Source organism: Bubalus bubalis, chromosome 14 (genome assembly GCF_019923935.1).
Source record: "Bubalus bubalis isolate 160015118507 breed Murrah chromosome 14, NDDB_SH_1, whole genome shotgun sequence".
Taxonomy (NCBI): Eukaryota; Metazoa; Chordata; class Mammalia; order Artiodactyla; family Bovidae; genus Bubalus; species Bubalus bubalis.
In genome coordinates, this window is record NC_059170.1 from 8,603,071 (window position 1) to 8,624,225 (window position 21,155).

The window sequence follows — 21,155 nt, forward strand, 5'->3', positions numbered from 1 at the left end:
CCCTGGAGGAGGGAATGGCAACCCACTCCAGTACTGTTGCCTGGAGAATTCCATGGACAGAGGAGCCTGGTGGGCTATAGTCCCTGGGGTCATTAAGAGTCAGATATGACTGAAGCAACTGAGCATAGCATAGCACAAAAGTTTCAGAAGCTACTTTAAATAAGGTGGCTTAGGAAGGCCTCTGTGAAGGAGTCAATAGTAAGGAGGGATCTAAAGGAAGTCAGGGGTGAGCCATGCAGATAACTGCACAAAGATGATCCAAGTCCAAGAGACAGCAAGTGCAAAGGCCCTGAGGCAGGAGCAGGCTTGCAATGTTCAAGACCTCCATAGTTGGGGTGAGTGAGTGACAGGACTGGAGGACATGTAGTCAGAGAGGCACTAAGGTCAGACTATGCGAGTTCCTTTTGAACCTGGAACAGGTCTGGGTTCACCCCACCACCAACCCAAGACTTTGACATTCCCTCCCTCAGGGCCTCCGGGTCCTCTGAAGCCAGACCCTTGTGTATTTCCAGGAGTCTTAAATGGATTTAACAACCAGTGTCCCACTCCAGTACTCTTGCCTGGAAAATCCCATGGACAGAGGAGCTTGGTAGGCTGCAGTCCATGGGGTCGCTAGAGTCGGACACGACTGAGCGACTTCACTTTCACTTTTCACTTTCATGCATTGGAGAAGGAAATGGCAACCCACTCCAGTGTTCTTGCCTGGAGAATCCCAGGGACAGAGGAGCCTAGTGGGCTGCCGTCTCTGGGGTCGCACAGAGTTGGACACGACTGAACTGACTTAGCAGCAGCAGCAGCAGCAGCTCAGATAACCAATCAGGACACTGATCATAAACCTGGAGTAGGACCCTGGGGCCTCTGCGGAGCCAGGCTTTAATCCATCAATGACTTGATTGTATTAAAGTGGGAGTGTGCTGGTGGCTCAGCAGTAAAGAATCTGCCTGCCAAGATAGGAGAGATGGGTTTGATCTGTGGTCCAGAAGGATCCCACATGCCGTGGAGCAACTGGGTCCATGCCCCACAACTATCGAACCTGTGTTCTAGAGCCCAGGAACCGCAACTGCTGTGCCCATGAGCAGCAACTGCTGAAGCCCTGGAGCCTGTGCTCTGCAATAAGAGAAGCCGCTGCAGTGAGAAGCCTGAGCACTGCAACTAGAGAGTAGCCCCCGCTCCCAGCAACCAGAGAAAAGCCCGCGCGGCCACAAAGACCCAGGCACAGCTAAATAAATAAATAATTTTTTAAAAAAAGAAAAGTTGGGGGTGTGCTTGAGGGAGAGGCCGAGGCAACAGGGCAGGAATCGGGGGACTCCGAGTCACGACTATTTAAACCTTTCTGGAAGTAGTTCGATATTTTAACAACTTTTACCACCAGTACTGCCCTGCCTGCTCATCATTGCTGTGGAACCCTGAGCTGGGCATAGGAGACACAAGGAGCCCTGGCTTGACCCCTTGACCTCACCAGGTTCACAAATCTTTCCAACCCAAGGGGCTTGAGGTTATGCCCCAACTACCCCTCTGTGATCGAGGGGTGGGGGGCTGGATTGGCCACCAGGGTTCCCATCCGGTGTGACCCCCTGGTCCGAGAACTGGGAGCCAGGGCGGCTGCAGCGTGCTGAGGTCAGCACAGGCAGGCAAGGGCTCCTCCTTCCAGCCCCCCAGCTCCTCCCCACGGTGTGCCAAGCCCCCTCCTCCTCACCATATAAATATCCCAGTTGACAAACGGCTACCCCAACCCATCTGTTTCTTTGTACAAATTTGTAGCCAGTTTGGAAACGTGATTTATAAATATTGCTTTTGCAGCCAGGGATTGACACTGATGTATGTCAGGCCAGATGGATGGATGCAGTGCTGGGCGCAGATCCCGCCTAGAAGGGTGGGGTCGGGGTCTGGTGTGGCCAGCGGCTTCCCCAGATGAAGCCAGCTGCTGCCAGGAGAGGAGTGAAGAGGGATGGGAAGGAGGCTCAGGGATTTCCTCTTATGGAATGAAACAGTAGCAGGGACCAGAGCTCCAGAAACATATGGCTCCCATGGTCAAAGACAGCAGCCCTGAGAAACAAATATCCACTTTCTCCTCCTCTGTTCTTACTTGGGAATTTGAGGCTGAGCCAGAGCCAGCCACTCATTTTTCAAATCTGTCTGCTTCTCAGTGCCTCCACGACCGCTATTATTTCGCATCTAAAACATACAACAGCTTCCTAACTGGTCTTCCGCACCCACGGTTGTGTTTTAGATTAGAGGCACCCTTGCTTAGAAGGTGGGCTCTGAGAAGGCAGGGACTGTGTCTGTCTCGTTCACTGCTCTGTCCTCAGGGACTAGACTAATCCTGACTTCTTGTTGTTGTTTAATTGCTAAGTTGTGGCCAGCTCTTTTGCGACCCCATGGACTGTAGTCTGCCAGGCTCCTCTGTCCATGGGATTTCCCAGGCAAGAATACTGGAGTGGGTTGCCATTTCCTTCTCCAGGGGATCTCCCCATCCCAGGGATCAAATCAGCATCTCCTGCATTGGCAGGCGGATTCTTTACCACTGAGCCGCCAGGGAAGGCTTATCCTGACCTAAAGAGGGTCTTTAATTCTTATTTGCTGTTGCATGGAGGGATGATATGTCACTAGGTTGCTTCTTTGCCCACCAACCAGTGGCTTCCTATTGCCTTTAGGAAAATAACGGGATTCCTTACCACGGCCTCTAAGATTTTCTATAATGAGCCTCTGCCTCCCTCTCCACACTCTTCTTGACTTGCTCTAATCATCACCCTATCCCTCCAGCCACAAAAGACTGCTCTCCGCTCCTCGAGTTCCTATGCCTTTTCCAACCGCAGGACTTTTGCATAGGCTATTCCCTCTCCTAGAACTCATTGTTCAGGGTTCAGCAATAATATCATGTCTTCACCCAAAGAGTTCTCCCTGACCTCCCAGACTGGGTCAGATCCTCTGTTAAATGCTCTTCCTATACTTTTCCTTCTTAGCACTCCTCATGGTTTGCAATTGTAGACTAAATTGTGGGTTTATTTGATTAACATTTGTCTCTCACATTATCACGTTAAGACCAGATCCAAGACTATGGTTGATTTAGGTCTTCATTATTTCCCTCCTATGACTAGCATGGTGCCAAGCACACAGTAGGTACTCAATAAAGATTTATTGGATGCATGGATGGAAGGACAGATGAATGGATGGTTGAAGGATAGATGGATGGATGGATGGATGGAGGATGGGTGGACAGATGAATGGAAGACAGTTGGATGGATGGATTGATGGTAAGATGGGTGGATGGAAAAGATAGCTATGCCACCAATTAACACAATAAATTCAGACAAATCCCTTCTCTCTGAACCTCAACTTCCAAGTATTTAAAATGGGAATAATGTTACAACTCTTGATGTTTGTGAGGATTAAGCATTTCCACCCAGTCCCTGATGTGTTAAAAAATATGCAGTCAATATAAAGGAGTCCCATGCTATTCCTTTACCCCTCATCTTGCTCTTCAGCCTTTCATCCTCAGGGGAAGGCAGATGTTGTCACAGCTGGCTTGACTGCCCTTTGACAGGAGGCTGGAGTTCAAGCCAGAGCTTGAGGAGCTGACCCAGAACCACCAGCTACCCCTAAAAGATGTGGCTCGTTCAAGCATCATTCTTTCAGGCTGGCTCACTGCCAGGGAAGAGACAGGCACACGCTACCTTAACGCAGCATGACAAGCACTGTAACAGAAGTGTGCGTGGCACCTGCATAGTCAGAGCAGGGCGGGGGACCCATAAATCCTTCCTTCCCAGAGAAGCGGAGAAAGGAGGCCACAGAAAGGAGGTGACATTTAGCTGGAGCATGACGGATGAGGAATTTGCCCAGGCAAGAAGGTGGAGAGGGTGTTCCAGGTAGCGGGAACTTGGTGAATAAAGTCAGGGCAGCCTCAACAGAGAGCGGGCGTGGGGTACGGCGTGTGGGGGTGGGGCAAGAAAAAATTAACAACCAGCATTCATGGAGAGTTTCTGCTTTGCTGGAGCTATTCTGCAGGGCACGGGTGAAGTACACCATTTCATCCTCACACCTGTGGGATGCAGTTTTCCTCAGTTTCAGATGAAGAAACTGAGGTCCCGACAAGCTAAATGAGTTTCCCTAACTAGTACACGATCGACTCAGCCTTAGTTATTAATATTTTAATGAAAATTTTCCAATATGTATAAAAGTAGAGAGAATCACACAACGAACTCCTATGTGGCCATCACATGAGCTTCAACCCATGACCAGTCTTGTTTCAGTCGGATCTCCAGGCTATTTCACAGATGTGCCCAAGACCACACGTTGGCCCTTCTGAGGGCTCTTAGTTCCTGCTTTATGTCCATGATGGGGAAGGCCAGGACAGGAACACTGAATGGGGGCCACGGAAGAGGCTGAGTTAAATGGGGACACAAAGCTGGGTAAGGGGCCCGGGCTGCCAAAATCTGAGGTCAGAGAGACCTACATGAAGCCTGTGAACACAGAGAGAAGGACTCAGGAAGGAAGCCTGGGCCCCTCGCAGGAAGTGAGGCCCCCATTGTGGGGCTGGCTATCAAGGGAGGGGGCAACAGCCAGCAGCCAGGTGGGCTCTGAGTACTTCCACCAAAATGATGGTGGGGGGTGGGGGGCGGTCCGTGATGGCCTGGCCCACACAGGGGAGGGGTGGAGGAGTCAGGAGGCCAGGGGAAGTGGGCACGTCTACACATTCTCCACCCGCCCCCGAGTCCTGACGGGCACTCCTGGCGCCAGCCTGCAGCAGTATGATGAGTATGACTCATGTGTGTTCACTGTCTCCTCTGGCCTCGTGCATCCAAAGGAAAGAGACGGGTGAGGAGACCTTGGTGCCCTGAGGCATCTTTATCAGGCCCCAAGGGTATGTCCCAAGCTCTCCAGGCTCAGCTCTTAAAGAGACCCCTGACAGCAAGCTCCCTCAGCCAAAGGCAGGTGCCAGTCAGAGTTCCCAGTCTTCTCTGATGACCCAGAAGTTGTCAGAGCTCAGAAAGCCACAACCCCAAGACCACAGGACCCCAGGGTCAGGATGCATTTGACAGCTGTGGTAGAATCTGGAACAACAACAACAACAAAAGGCTGTTGAGACACATGGCAAAAAAAAAAAAAGTTGACATAGCCAGGGACAGGACCTTGGCCCAGCTGGGAACAGAATCTTGGAATAACTGGGGACAGGACCTTGGCACAGCTGGGGACAGAATCTTGAAATAGCTGAAAGCAAAACTTTGAGACAGCTGGGAAGAGAAACTTAGAACAGCTAAGGACAGAAGTGAAGGCTCAAGGGCTGGGGACAGGACCTTCAGGCAGCTGGGGGGCAGAATTGGGGGAGATCAGGTCCTCTGGGAGGCGGTAGCTGGGGCCAGAGTGAGGCAGATCCCAAGGTGGACTCGGGAGGGGCCGGGACAGGCACGGCTGACCCCGAGTCACTCGCCCCTCGCTTTCTCCGGAGCAGACAACACGGCCGCGGTGCACACGCAGCACATGGGCTTCAACCGGCAGGAGCAGGACGTGTTCCTCCTGCCCATCCTGGTGGTGGACAGCGGGCCGCCCACGCTGAGCAGTACGGGGACGCTGACCATCCGCATCTGCGGCTGCGACAGCTCGGGCGCCATCCAGTCCTGCAACACCACGGCCTTCGTCATGGCCGCCTCCCTCAGCCCCGGCGCCCTCATCGCCCTCCTGGTCTGTGTCCTCATCCTGGTCGGTAAGTCCGCCAAGAGCCAGCCCCACCCCCCTGCCTGATTGGCCCCGGTCCTCGGGCCCCGGATTTCCTTCCCCAGCGGCCCCTGCAGGGGTCTGACTTTCCTGTCTGCACAAGGAAGGGCTGGCTTGATGGAGCTCCAGGTTCTTTCCAGGATCCCCGGGCTCGGAAGCCTGACGTGGGGCTCGGAGCCTTCACAACAGGCAGAGAACTTCTTTGGTTCTCCAGTTTGGGGGGTGTCCATCTGGCAGGTTTGGGATTTGATTTTATCATGATTGGGCCCCTCCTGCCGTCTCACTGCAGCTTCTCCTTTGTCTTTGGATTTTTTTAGTGGGTTTCAGCATTCTCCAGTCGATGGTTGTTCAATAGCTAGCTGCGATTTTGGTGCTCTGGCAGGAGAAGATGGGGGCGTGTCTTTCCACTGTTCCATGTTGAACCAATTGCCTGAGCGCCAAGCTCTAACCTGCAGCTCTTTTAAGAAATCTCCTAAGTACCGAGCAGCCGCTTTGCCAGCTTCAGAAGGGGTCAGCACCCAGTGGAGACTAAGTTCAGCTGGCTCTACATGGCCCGAAGTCTCCCCTAATTTTTAAAAGCCAAGCCTATGTTTTAAAGTTCTCTCATGTCTATTGTCCTATTTTATTCTCTATGTAGGACTTTTAATAAAAAAGGCTCTTGCGAACCTTACAACCATGCAGCCAGATAGATCAACCCCATTTTTCAGATGACAAAACTGAGGCTTGGAGAGGTTAAGTGGCTTGCAGAAGGGGACCCAACTAGTCTTCTAACTGGGTCTTCCTTGAAATCAGGTCTTTTCAGCCTGTGTTTTCTGTTCCTTTAAGTACCCCACCTGCTGGGAAATCTGGGTTTCCCTGATTGCTCAGAAAGTAAAGAATCTGCCTGCAATGCAGGAGACCAGGGTTGGATCCCTAGCTCGGGAAAGTCCCCTGGAGAAGGGAATGGCTACTCACTCCAGTATTCTTGCCTGGAGAATCCCATGGACAGAGGAACCTGGCGGGCTGCTGTCCACAGGGTTGCAAAGAGTCAGACACAACTTTTTTTTCACTGCTAGGAATTTAAACTGGGGGCAAAATCTTGGGGCAGCTGGGGTAAAATCTTAAGGTGTTTGGGGAGGGGGCAAAATCTACTCTGGTATCAGTTGCACCAGCAGCCACTTGAACCCCTGAAGTGTCCCCAAGGAGGAGGTCCAGTTTCAGGAGCTCAACTAGACCCAGTGGCCACAGTGCTGCCTCTCCCTGTCACCTCAGCCCTGACCTCTGGACTTCACAGAACAGCCAAAGCTGGAGGAGCTCAAGGAAGGGCTGGATGGCAGATCCCAGGTTTGCTCGATTCCCTGGGAGATTCAGCTGCCTCCTACGCCTCGCTGCCCACCCCCAGGACCTGCAGAGGCCATGGGCAGGCCCCTCCTAGCTAGGAGGCTCCCCCCCACCCCTCTCTCTCCCCTCCTCAGCCCATGGCTCAGAAACCCTTTTTCCAGAGGGTGCACTTTACAGCGGTTTCATTTTCTGAGGCAGTGCAAACAAATTTCTGCCTAATTGCCCACAAACGAAGAAAGTGCACATCAGTGCTGTAAAGGTGACGGGCGGAATCGCTGATCAGGCCTGGCACATCTGTCGCCCGCCGCCCGCGCTCCCCACCATCTGCTCTCACGGGCATCGCCCTCCACAGCTCCGGCCTCCAGCTCCGGAAGCCGTCCATCCATCTTTCCCACTTCTCTCCTGATGCCTTTCCTCCCTCCCGACCTGTCCCCGGCTTCCCCCCTCCTTCCCTGTCATGGGCCACCTTGTTAGGTCATGAGCCAGCAGCCTGCCCCATGGCCCTCGCAGCTGGTTCTGGCCCCTGGGCTTGCCCGAGCTGTTTGGAGCAGCAAAAAAAATCCAGTGCCTGACATGATACCCAGTGCATCTCTGTCCATTCATTTACCCAGCCATCCATCTAATTCTCTGTTTTCTCATCAGTTCCCAATGCATCCATCCATGAGCCCCACCCCCATGTGCTCAATTATAGGCACTGGGATTCATCAGTAAATGAAAGAGGTGATAAGCCTCGAGTCACTGGGAAGTTGGGGTTGCCGTTGCTGAGGCGGGGAGACAGAGGGTGAGAAGGAGGAAATATTATTATTTTAAATTTCAACAGGTTAAGTTTGTGATTCTTCTGGTCACCCCCTGGGACTTGTTGGGGTGGAAACTGGATGGACAATCTAGGTTTCAAGGGAGAAGTCCAGGCTGGAGGCTGCAGTATGGGAGCTGTCAACCTCTAATTGGAATTTAAAGCCACGAGACAAGGAAAGCGCCAAGAAAGAGGATGTAGATAAAGGACCAAGGACTGAGTCCTGGGACATCTGATGTTAAGAAATCAGAGAGGGGACTTCCTGCCCCTGGTGGTCCAGTGGTTGGGACTCTGCTTCCAAGGCAGGGGGTGCAAGTTCAATCGCTGGTCAGGGAACTAGGATCCCACATATGGCATAGCCAAAAAAAAAAAAAAAATTTTTTTTTAAATAAAAGAAGTCAGAGAGTAGAGGAGAAGAGAAGCTTGCTTAGAGGGTTGAAGACAAGTTATCAGTGAGATGGGAGGAGAAAGGGCATGCAGAGTCCTTTCTGACAGTTGAAGAAAGCCAAGAAGGGACGATTCATTCATTCTCTCAACCTTGCAACACCCAGGTCTCCATCTAGTTCTTTATTCAGTCATTCATTCAACAAGCATACTTCTCATGCTTACTGCGTGCGTGCCAGGCTCCCCACCAGGGGAACATGCTCCGGGTCCTCCAGGGCAGTTCAGAGTGTGGATTTGAGGTGAGATGAGACCAACATATGGCAGGGTCTGTGCTGTGAAGGAGCTGTGGCTTTCAGACCTGAGCTGCCTGGGCATGACTTCGAAGCCTTTTTGAAACAGATTCAGTAGATCTAGGGCACAACCTAAGAACGTGCATTTCTAACAAGTTCCCAGGAGGTGCCGATGCTGCTGATCCAGGGACCCAAGCAGGGCAATAGAGAGGAACCCTCACCAGGGAAGCTTGGAGGTAATGGTGCTGAACCCGGCCTGGAGCTCTCAGACAAGGGCTCCTGCAGGACATACCTGGATCTGAGACCCAAAGGGCTAACAGGGTGATCAGGGCCTCTGGAGTGGACAGAGAAGGACAAGGGTGAGAGAGAGGTCAGGGTCAAGGACATTTCATTCCCCCCAAACCTTAGCTACCCTCTTTCCACCCACCAGCCCCCAGAGACCTCATGGGGATGTATCTTCATGGAGTTGAGGATGAAGACCTCAGAGGTTGGGTCCAGCCCTACAACACACATGAAATCTCTTAACTCCAGCTCTCTGTCCCCACCCCCAGTGGTGGTGTAGCCTTGATTTGCACACATCCCAAGATGGGCAGCTCACTACCTCTCCAGATAGCCAGCTCTGTCCAGACTGTGAGAAAGGTATTTTTGCACAGAAATCTAGGAAACCTGTATGTGCTTTTAGGCTGAACCAGCTCTGCTGGGCATCAGGAGAAGGGTGGTTCCCGGGACCGCCCTGGGTGGGGCTGGGCCCTCACAGGCACCCGCTCCTCTCTCCCGGGCAGTGCTGGTGCTGCTGATCCTCACCCTCAGGCGCCACCACAAGAGCCACCTGAGCTCGGACGAGGACGAGGACATGCGGGACAACGTCATCAAGTACAACGACGAGGGCGGCGGCGAGCAGGACACCGAGGCCTACGACATGTCGGCGCTGCGGAGCCTCTACGACTTCGGCGAGCTCAAGGGCGGCGGCGTCGGTGACGGCGGCGGCGGCGGGGGTGAGGGTTCCGCAGGGAGCGCGGGGAGCCCCCCGCAGGCGCGCCTGCCCTCTGAGCACCACTCGCTGCCGCAGGGGCCGCCGAGCCCCGAGCCGGACTTCTCGGTGTTCAGGGACTTCATCAGCCGCAAAGTGGCGCTGGCGGACGGGGACCTGTCGGTGCCGCCCTACGACGCCTTCCAGACCTACGCCTTCGAGGGCGCGGACTCGCCGGCCGCTTCGCTCAGCTCATTGCACAGCGGCGGCTCGTCGGGCTCCGAGCAGGACTTCGCCTATCTCAGCGGCTGGGGCCCCCGCTTCCGGCCCTTGGCCGCCCTCTACGCCGGCCACCGCCCGGACGACGAGGCCCCGGCCTCCTAGCCCGCCCTCCCTGCCGCCCGGGACCCGACTGCACCCCCAGGACAAAGCACGTCCGTCCCCTGCTTCACCCCCTTTCCCAAACCTCCCACCCTCCCAGGGCGGCCAGGAGTGGGGCCACGCGAGCGGACCCTCCGACGGCATCCCTCCCCGAGGGAGTGGGCAGCTTTCGCCCAGAGGTGCGGGAATTAGGATCAACATCACGAAAACTGCCCGGAGAACGGGCGCCGCTTGGCTCTGGGGGTTACACAGAGAGAGGGGTTGGATGGGGCGTGGCTCCCTCTTGGCTTGGGGGAGAAGCCGGAGGGAGAATGCTGCCTAAGTGCCCTCCCTTCCCCAGGTATCCCCCCATCAGAGTTAAGAGGAAAGAAGGGCTGTTCATTTACTAAGCGCCTACTGTGTACTGGGACTGTGCAGAGTCGTCATGGAAACCGCGAGGTGGAGCCTGAAGGTAACAGATGGGAAAAGACCCCCCAGAGCAGTGGCTGGGACCTGTCCAAGGACACCCCGCCAGTGTGCGGTGGGGCCACGGCCCTTACTGGCTACCTGGCCTTGGGCAGGTTACCTCCCTTCTCTGGGCCTCAGTTTCCACCTGTGTCAAACGAGGCAAATTAGCAGAACCTACCTCGAGAGTCCTGAGGATAAAAAGGTTTCGTATGTGTCAAGTGGTTAGGACAGTGCCTAGCACATAGTAGGTGTTCAATAAATGTTAGCCTTTGATACTATTATTCTTTTTGTCGTTATTAGAAGCCAGACGTGTCTGTCTCCCAGGCTGAGCTCTCTCCCCACTTTCTCTACGTTTCTAAGGAAAGAGAAAAGGTGTTCCTGCTCTGAATGGAGGATGGTGGGACATAGGGACATTCCCAGCGACTGGCGTTTCAGGCAACACTGGAATAGGACACTGGCCAGGGGTGCCAAGAGAAGGCAAGGTGGGCAGCTCCAGGACTTAGATCAAGTGGAAGGGTTGCTGGGAGATGGAGGAGTTGAAAGCCACTGGATGTGATGAGGACCTTATTTTATTTTAGTTTTACCTTTTGACTGCACTGCACAGCATGTGGGATCTTAGTTCCCTGACAAGGGATCAAACACACTCCCTTTCAATCAGCAGCATGGAGTCTTAACCCACTAAACTGCCAGGGAAGTCCCTGAGGACCTTATTTATTTGGTCTGGGACCCTGCAGTTTCCCCAGCCATGGACCCCAAGTTAAGGACCCCAGAGCTAAGTCATCCCTAAGAGCCTCCGGTTCTAAAACCATTTGATTATAAGATACAGGTAATTTGCCCTCAGACCCTTGTCCCCAAGTGATTCATTCGTTCTGCATTGATTGGCTGTGAATTCCATCTCCTGCTAGGTAGGCATCTTTCATCAAGGTCCTCAACTGCTGAAGCCTCAGTTTCCTCATCTGTAAAATGAGGCTAATGATAGTCCCTTCCTTAAGGGATTGTTAAGAGACTTAAAGGAAACGATGAATGTTAAGTTCTGATCTCTGTGCCTTCCTGCCACACTGAAAGCGCTCAATAAATGCTCACTTGCCTTTTTCTTCTACCCTCCCAGGGAGCATTCATTAATTCCCTCCACATTTGCCAAGGTCCACTGTGACATATCCAGAGATAGTCGTTCTGTCCTGAGTGCCCTACCTGTATTATCTCATCTAAGTTAGATCCTGTCAGCCTAGTTCACAGATGAGAAAACTGAGGCTCAGAGAGTAGTAACCCATGCCATTAATACACAGAGCATGAATAGTTCCTTCCTTCCAGTAACTTCCAACTTGGGGGTGGGGTGCAGGGGGCCAGAAGCAGCTAGTAACAATGCATTGGATAAGCATTGTAGCAGAATTAACAGAAAAAAAAGTTGCTGGAAACACTGAAGAAAGATTGAATAGTTCCCAGAGGAGGTGACTCCAACTGGATCTTGAAGAATGAGTCTGAGATATATGAGATAGCCGAGCAAGCAAGAGCATTCCAGGCAGAGAGGAGAAGAGGATCCTCAAAGACTGGGGGTGGGGGAGAGGCAGGAAGGATGAGGCAGCTTCAGGAGTGATGTGCGGTCCCCAGGGCTGGACCACTGGGTGGAGGAATAGTGAGATGTGAGCGGGGAAGGCTGGTTAGAGGCCAGCTGGGAAAATACCTTGAAGGCCAAGCTAAGAAACGATGCTTTGGTCAACTTGACCATGTCTCCTGAAGTCCACTGAGGGATGTGGGGCATTGGGACTCTCATCCATGTAGGAGCCCTGGTAACTTGCAGACCCCTGAGAAGACATGATCCTCTCCCTCACCCAATTGTGTGCCCAATTCTCACATACAGAATCCCAACAGTTCTCAGGTTGGTATTGCCATCACCATTGTAGAGAGGGTAACTGAGATCCAAATCCAGAGAAGTAAAGTGACCGGCTCAAGTTCACCCAGCTGGTGGGGACAGAGCTGAAACAACTCAAGACCTCTGATTCCAAGACTCTTTTCCTTCCACATGTGCACCTTGCATTGTCAGACTCTGTCCCTGCCAAGAAAATTATAGACAGGTTGCATGTCCAGAGGGACAGAGTCACAAAGACCCTTGAACATTTTGTCCAAACCCCATATGTGGAGAATGATTTCTTGAGGTCACACAGAGTTAAAGAGCTTGCCAGAAATAAAAGAACGCTATTCATCCAGATTCACCTTCTGAGCCTCTGGCTCTTCTGTTTTCCAGCTGTGTGACTTCGGACAAGTGTTTTACCTTCTCTGTGCCCCTATTTTCTTCTCCATAAATTGCACACACTAGAACACCTACTCCATAGGGTTGCAGGTGAGGAAAAAATACAGAAATAATCCTTGGCACTGAGCATTTCCCACCCCAGGCACTACTCAAAGCCCTTCATGTGAATGACCTCTTTTACTCCTTCATCAGCCCAGTGAAGTAGCCCTCATTTTATTGGTCAGAGAATGGAGCACAGAGAGGCTAAGTAACTTGCCCAAGATCAAACAGCTAAGAAGTGGAGATGCCAAGATTTAACAGGGGCACTCTGATCCCCGGAACCTACACCATCTGCAGCACGTACGGTGCCTGACCCACAGGAAGCCCTGGACACGTGGTCTGGATGTATCTGATGTCACCGGCTTGCCCTGGGAGAGCTTTTCCTTGGCTCACTGCCACATTCTACAGCCTGTGGGAGTCCTCAAGCCTCCCTGTGATTTCTGCTAATCCTAGGAGTGGGGCTGGAGGGCTAGGGAATGCCCCCCTAGATCCCCTCTGCTTCCAGCTCCTGCACCCTCACCAGCCTACTCCACTGAGCTCTGAGCCAACCCAGGAGTGAAATACGTGAGCCCAGACCCTCCTCTGGGTTCCACAAGGTGCCCATCACATCATGTATTTTGTGAGCTTTGTACCCAGAATTCTCTGATGGTCTGGGGTCACAGACAAGGGTCTTGTGGCCGACACAGTGTTTGCCCTTCGGCCTCATTGATTCTCACCAACTTCCCGCACAAGCTCCATTTCCCCTCCCTATATTACGCAGACAGCACAGCCGCCCCAGCTCCAGGCTCTAACTGGGCACACCCAACTCTATCAAGGAGCTCCGAAAACAAAGAGCCTTCCCTCTCCCATGTCTGCCCCCCTTTCAAGGCACAGGGAAAAATGAAAAGAAAAAAAATCCCTTATATTGTCATCATCTCTGTCACCATCAGCAGCATGGGATAAAAGAGCATTCAGGGTCATGAGCAAGAATTGATGCATAATTGGCTAAGAATTTTAGAACCAGGGATATTAATGACAATGACAATGATGGTAAGAGATGATGACCGTGCCCTACATGGTTCTTGCTGCATGCCAGACACTGTTCTAAGCTCCGTACGTAATTACTAGTACAGGTAAAAGCCTGGAGGGTGGACTCAATGCTTTCTGTGTTTAGTGCTTTATTTAAGTGCCTTGTTTATTTTAAGCAGGTACCTCATTAGCTCCATTTTACGGATGAGGAACCCAGTGCTCACATTTGTGGGGTGGGGGGTGGTGCTAGATCAGGGATGCAGAGCTTACAAGGGTCTGGACCATTTCACACACACCCCACCATTGATTCTGGGCAGAACAAGGACAGCTCAGATTCTGAGTGGAGTTTCTGGGGATGTCTGAGGAGAGGAAAGCAGTCGGTGGGAAGGGGAGGCATTTCAGACAGATGGCATAGCTGGGCAGCAAGGCGGAGGTGGGGCTGCGGCCACGGTCCAAGCCCGGGTCTGCGTCTCTGGCTGTCCCAATGCGTGTGCGTCTGCACGTGGATGTGGGCACGCACCAGAGAAGTGGGAAGCCAACACCGAGCGCACAGGTCAGGAACTAACCTCCCACCTCCTGCTTCAGGCAGCTCCGAGAGCCGGCTGCTGTCATAGAGGGCGGCTGAGAGCTGCATCCGTCAGCCGGCCGTCATGACCGCCCACCCCCGGGTCACGAATCAGCAGCTCCACTTACCTCCTGCCAGCCAGTGCGCTCAGACCAGTTCTGTCACTGGCCGCTGAGCCTTTGGAAAATGTAACCCTGTCAGCCCTCACTTGGAAGCAAGAGAGGGTTCACGCTTCAGTGCGTGCACAGGGGGGCTATGAGCATGCCCACATACCCATGCCAGCGTACAGTGCAGGCACGTGTGTACCTTCAGACATGTTCCTGGCTGGGTGCGTGGTGCAGACACATGGATGCTCCCAGCCATGCACACAGAGCATAACTCCTGCAGGTGTGCAAATGTGGCCATGTGCCCACATACCATGCATGTACTAGGGGCACACTCACATGTGCACTCACATTTGCACACAAGACATGTGTACCTTCCATAGCTGTGTTCTCTTGCTTGCATGTATGTGTGTGTTCACTGATACCCTTTCAGGAACCAACACATTTCCCCATTCAGGCGTGCATGCATACATGTTCATGAACATCTGTGTGTCCCCAGACACTCCCAGGCAGGTATGTGGTACACGAATGTGTGTCCCCTCAGATGCACCCGGGCATATGAACTCATAGGTCCATATAATACGTGTGCATGCACAGGAAAGCCTCAGGAACTGTTGGCCCTGGCACATGGGTGCACGTATGGAGCTAAATTCAACTCCATGATGCCCAGAGATGTGTATGCACATATGAGCACATAGGCCTGCGTGTACATAATATACACGATCACTTACGAGCATCTAAACACTTAGAGGCATCCTCTAGTAAGCGCTCCGATCAACACCAGGGACACATACACACGCAATGATATTTACCCCCATATGCCTGCCTGCCTACACGTGTGCACCTCCACTTCCACACCACGTGTCCTCAGGCACCTAACCACCTCTGTCCACGTGCACCGTCAGGTTGACCCACAGCCACACCACAAGTGTCTGACTCCACACCCAAGCATGCACCCAGATAGACACGTGCCTCCAAAGCCCACCTCCCACATGGGTGCAGGGTCAGAGCTCTGGCACGTGGGTGCACACACAGCCCCTCTGGGAAGCAGCCTGTCCCAGCCCCAGATTGTCAGGTGTGCTGGGGACAGCAGGAACGGTGCCCACACACAGAAATCGCCACTCACGCAGAATCGCATCTGCCTCAAACTTCTCATCTGCTGTGCAAATGATGATTAAATGTTATTGTGCAAGAGAAAACGGCAAGGAGGGATTCATTAGCTTTATTGTCAGAAAGGACTCCATGGGCTCCAGCTCCCGTCTCCAAGGCTGGCTTAACCCCCTGTGTGCTGGGGGCATTGCACTCCGATGTGGGCTCCTAAAGAATGAAGACCCAGGAGACAGAGAACGCAGTGCTGGTTCCACGTGACCCAGCTGGGTGCAAAGAGCCAGTGCTCTCTGAGGACCATTGAGTTCATATGCCCGGGTACATCTGAGGGAGAGAGTCATGAGTCCAGGCGGCCGCTGTAACCTTGCCCTTCACTTGCTGGGTAGCCTTGAACTTGTCATTTCATTCATCAAATAATCTCACACCCCAGCCAGGTCCCAGGAATATAGAGATGGACAGAGGCCATGGTCCCTCCTGGATGCGTGGGGCTTCTCAGATAGACAAGGGCATTCCAGGCTGACAAAACAACTCAAACAGAGGCTTGAAGCCTGGGAGACACAGTGGCAGTGCCTGGCTTGTCCAGGAAACACTGGGCTTAGACAGGTCAGTTGGAGGACAGATTATAAAGGTACCAGTAAATCCCTCCAAAGAGCTTGAGCCTTTTCTCAAAAACAATGGAAAGTCATGAAAGGTGTACGGAAAGAGTTGACAGATAAACTGCAGGGTGTCCAGTTGTATTTGAATTTCAGATAAAGAATAAATTGTTGTTTTAGCATTAGTATCTCCTAAATATTACCCGGGCCACACTTATATTAAAACAGGTATCATTATTTATCTGAAATTCACATCTTTAACTGGGAATCCTATATTTTTCTTTGTCAAATCTGGCAACTCTATGTCTGGATTTGTATTTTAGAAGGATTACCCTACCTTGCTGTGTCCAGGGTAGATTAGAGGGTGAGAAAAGAGAGAGGGAGACCAGTGAAGAGGTGAGGAACTCCCATTCTCATCTTCTTCTTTAGTCAGAAAACCCCAGTTTTTGGCTAGGCACTTGGCCCCCTAATACAGGGACCACATTCCCAATCTCCATTATAACTATGTATTACACGGACTGAGTCCTCGTCAACAATCTAAGCAGAATTGTTAAGTGGAAGCTTCTGGGAACACTTCCTTAAAAGACTGTTGACCCATACCTTTAGCCTCTTTTTCCTGCTCCTTTCTCCTTTCTGCTGGATGAACACAGCTGAGATGGCTGGCACTTAAGCAGTCATCTTGGACCATGAAGACAAATGCTGACCCTATGGATGCCAGACAGTGGACTGGACAGAAACTTGGTTTCTTTTAGCTTCATGGAGCCACCATACCAGCCCTGAACTGCTCAATCCACACTTTGATTACATGAGAGAGAAATGAACTTCCAACTTGCTGAAGTTACTATTATTTTGGTTTTCTGTTCCAAGCATCCAAGCTTTATCCTAAGCCGATACAAGAAGTTAATACAGGGACTTCTCTGGTGGTCCAGTGGTTAAGAATCCACCTTGCAATGCAGAGGATGTGGGTTCAATCCCTGGTCAGGGAACCAAAAGCCCACGTGCCATATGCCAAGGAGCAATAAGCCCACACACTGCAACCACGGGGTCCGTGCACCAAAGCTAGAGTCCAAAGATCCCGCATGCCACAACTAAGACTCAACACAGCCAAATAAATAAATGCATTTTTTAAATAAAAGTTAATACAGGAATCTCAGAGAGACAGAAGCTGAAGCTTAAACTGGGTCAGCAACAGTGGATTTGAGAAATATTTAAGAGGAAGACCCAGTGGGAGTCAGCAGTTGACTGGATGTGGGCATGGCGGGGAGAGCAGGTCAAAGGCTTCAGGCTTAAGCGGCAAGGACAGAGAAGCTGGTAATGAGCCAGGGAACCCAGGAGATGCCCCGGATCAAGGATCACAGGAAGTCAGTTTGGCTCCGGGCATGTTGAGTTTGAAAGCCCTGCGGGCCATGTGCGCAAGACACGGAAATTCCGGACTGGAGCTCGGGAAAGAGGAGGGGCTGACAAGAGCTCTGCTGACCCCCTGGTCTGCAGAATTGCTCAAGTCGCAAGAACGAGAGAGAGGGAAGCGCTCAGAGGGTCAAGGGTGAACAGTGAGGAAGCATTAGAGGTAGGTGGAAAGAGAGGAGCCACTTGAGCCTCAGTTTCTCCAGCTATAAAATGGGAGCAGGGGAGAGGGATGATCTAGCTGGTGCCAAAGTTCCTTTCTGATCTGATGTTCAAGAATTAAGGCGTCGTCTTAGACCACTTATTTCTCCTCCCTGGGTTTGGTTTTCCTTCTGCAAAATGGGGCTAAAATAGTCCCTGTCTCTGGGGTTTTGGAGGGTCTGGTGACCCAGACCTGCACCTAGCTCAGCCCCAGAAGAGCAGGAGCTGTCCTGGTGGCTCAGAAGGTAAAGCATCTGCCTGCAATGTGGGAGGACCGTGTTCGATCCCTGGGTCGGGAAGATCCCCTAGAGAAGGAAATGGCAACCCACTCCAGTACTCTTACCTGGAAAATTCCATGGACAGACGAGCCTGGTAGGCTACAGTCCATGGGGTCACAAAGAGTCGGACACGACTGAGCGACTTCACTTTCAAGAGCAGGACCTTGACGCGGGCACTTGGTCTGGGGAAAGGAGCAGCACAGATGTCTCTTTCCCAGTCCAAGCCCAGAAAGAGGCTGAAAGCCTGGGGCCCCTCGCTGAGTCCTTCAGTGGGCACCTGCTGTATGCAGAACACAGAGCCAGATGGGAGGAGCAGGAAGTGGGTAGAGAAAGATATACTTGGGCTCAGAAAGGTGATAAAGCCCAGGCTTATCCGGAGAGTCTGGAGGAAGCTGAGATCTGGGGACAGGGGAGGGGTGGGGGAAGGGGCAGAGGTGGGGTTGTCTAGCCCAGGGGAGAGGCTGCTGGCCTGAGACCTTGAGGGCACTTTGCTTAGCGCTGGGGGAGCCTAGGGCGGGGCGAAGATGTGGGCAGCCTGCTGATCACAGCACAGGAGGCTGCGAGATGGGTCTGCAGGAAGCAGAGGAGCTCGGAGAAGCACTTTTAAGCCTTCACATCCCCAGATCAGTTTGCTAGGGCTGCCGTAACAAAGCGCTAGAAGCTGAGCAGTTTAAGCAACAGAAATTTATTATCTCACAGTGCCAGAGGCCGGATGTCAAACATCCAGGTGTCCATGGACTTGGTTCCTAGTGTGTGGTATGTGGGCCTAGGTAAGGTTTATATATGTGAGGCTCTGGGAGAGGAGGGTCTGTGACAGCCAGGCCGCTCTCCCTGGCTCGTAGACAGATGTCTTCTCCCCGCAGTGCATGTCTGTCCCTGTCCAAAGTCTTCCTTTTCTCTAAGGACACCAGTCATGTTGGAGTACGGGGTCCACCTGACTCCAAAATAACCCCCTCTTAGCAAATCACATCTGCAATGACTCTTTCTCCAAATAAGGTGACGTGCTGAAGTTCTGCGGGTTAGGACTTCAAAACGTGGATTCCAGGAAGACACGATTCATCCCCCAGGCCAGGCTCAGCACCAGCTGTCACCAGAGACACCAGGCTCACCGAGCTCTTTAACTGGGGGTGTGCGGGACCTCCGCCCTTGGGTGGATGCTTGTACAGTCTGAGGGAGAAGACCTTGGGATCCTGACCACCAGCTGGGACAGGGTGAGGATGGGGCACGGTTTTCTCTCTTCCTTTTCCTTCTTACTGATCAGTTTGCTCGGAACGTCACATTTAACCATAAACATACACAGACGCACACACAAAAGTACACACTCGGGCTTCCCAGGTGTCTCAGTGGTAAACAATCTGCCCGCCAATGCAGGAGACACAAGTTCGATCCCTGGGTCTGGAAGATCCCCTGGAGGAGGAGACAGCAACCCTCTCCAGGATTCTGTGAGAGCCAGACCATTCTCTTTGGCTCGTAGACAGCCGCAGACAGAGACGCTTGGCGAGCTATGGTCCAAAGGGTCACACAGAGTCAGACACGACTTAGCGACTAAAACAAAAACAGGCTCACCAACTCTACCCAGAGAAAACCCCAGAGACCCTCCCATATACTCGAAGGCACATACAAAGACAGTCGGGCAGAACCAGCACACGCAAAGAGTCACACAAGAACACACACATGCTCAGATGCACAGAGACCACAACTCATACACACCCCACTGTGTGTGCTAGCAGACCCCCACAGGGACAGTGACGGCAACACAGATGGACGCCCAGGGACACGTTGATGGCCTCCAGTCCCACATGACGCGGGTCTGCCTGGCATTCTCACGGGCCCTTGTGGCCACACATAAAGATCACAAAACACAAGGACAGCACGCACACACACGGGGCCCGTCTGCATACACAGGACGCTTTAATCCTGGCACGCACCGCCATCCCTCCGGCCTCACAGCTCACCATCCACTCCCCGGTAATTGGAGACGATTGAAGCCCCCTCCTGCCAAGCCAATCACAGGCTCCACAGAGCACATGGCCATCAGAATGCCCCACCACGGGGGCAGCGAGGCAGAGAGCCTCTCCTGACTCCCGCTTCCCCATCCTCCTTTGTGGATGAGATGAGATTTACTAACCTAGACACGTGCGTGCGTGCACGCACACACACCTGGTGAAGTCTTGAGACTGTATACACCACACACACAGTTGTGGATACACAGAAATACACAATTGCAGCACACACTACACACGGGTGAGGGAGATAGAGCCACAGGAAGACAGATGACGCAGCGGGTATTACGGCACCTCGAGAAGGATGATGTCTGTATTGACAGACGCACAGTCTGGTGGGCAGTGTGAACGTGTGTGCATCGTTCCAGGAGCTCTAAATTACTGCGTGTGCACACACTGACATACGGGGATACCTTGAGATGGAGGACTCGTAGACAGCACTGTACATAGACCTCCGTGGGGCTCAGTGAACACCTTCCTAGGGTCTGGGCACGTGCACAGTGACACACAGTGACAATAAGAAGGTGCAAAGCACAGGGACTTCCCTGCTGGTCCAGTGGTTAAGACTCGGCACTTCCACTGCAGGAGGCACGGGTTCAATCCCCGGTTGGGGAAGTAAGATCCCACACGCTACACAGTGCAGCCAAAAAAAGAGAGACGTATGTAGCACAGAAACACAGGAACAGGTGTACCCACTCACGCACACGCACATACAACACACGGGGCCTCACGAGCCCGCAGCGTGTCCCTCCGAGGCCCACGGTCCACGTCTGCTGAGCCCAGAGATGGCCTGCCTCCCTCCCCTGCCAGGCTGACTTCCCAGGAGGTGGGGGGCTGAGACCCCACCTGTCAGCCTGCGGTCTGTCACTGCATCGCGGCGGTGCGCTGACATTCAGAGCCCAGCGCGGCGACGATCGCATTTAGCTGTAATGTACCACAGATTGCACTGACATTTGGAAAATATTCCACCTCGGGACCCATTCAACTTCAAACTTTTTTCCTGGAAGAGGAGAGAAATGGCAGAGAAGGGGGCAGCGAGGGCCTGTCATGCTCTGAAAGGGGTTACTTCGTAGCCCAGACGCCAGGGGCTGACTCCCAGCCCCCTCCTCCCAGAGACCCAGGCCACTGGCTGCCGCTTCTGCACCTGCCTGTGGACAGGGGGACGGAGAGGAGGAACGGAGGTCCCCACAGCAGAGACAAGGTTCCGGATCACCCAGCACATCTTCACAGAGGCTCTGCCGGGAGTCCTGCCGTCAAGAGTGACCTGGCGATACCTACCTGCCATCACTGGAGCGCCTACTAAAGCCC

General features: G+C 52.9%; 1 protein-coding gene across 2 annotated transcripts in view; it reads left to right on the forward strand.

Annotated features, from left to right (window-relative positions):
- Window positions 1–10,860, forward strand: part of CDH22 (cadherin 22) — a 141,968-nt gene extending 131,108 nt beyond the window's left edge. For both annotated transcript variants that reach the window (XM_006051397.4, XM_044927582.2), the window contains 2 exons: window positions 5,450–5,701; window positions 9,282–10,860. In XM_006051397.4, coding sequence (XP_006051459.4) covers window positions 5,450–5,701; window positions 9,282–9,853 — 824 coding nt within the window. In that variant the 3' untranslated portion in view covers window positions 9,854–10,860. The remainder of the gene's footprint in view (window positions 1–5,449; window positions 5,702–9,281) is intronic.
- The last annotated feature ends 10,295 nt before the right edge of the window (window positions 10,861–21,155 follow it).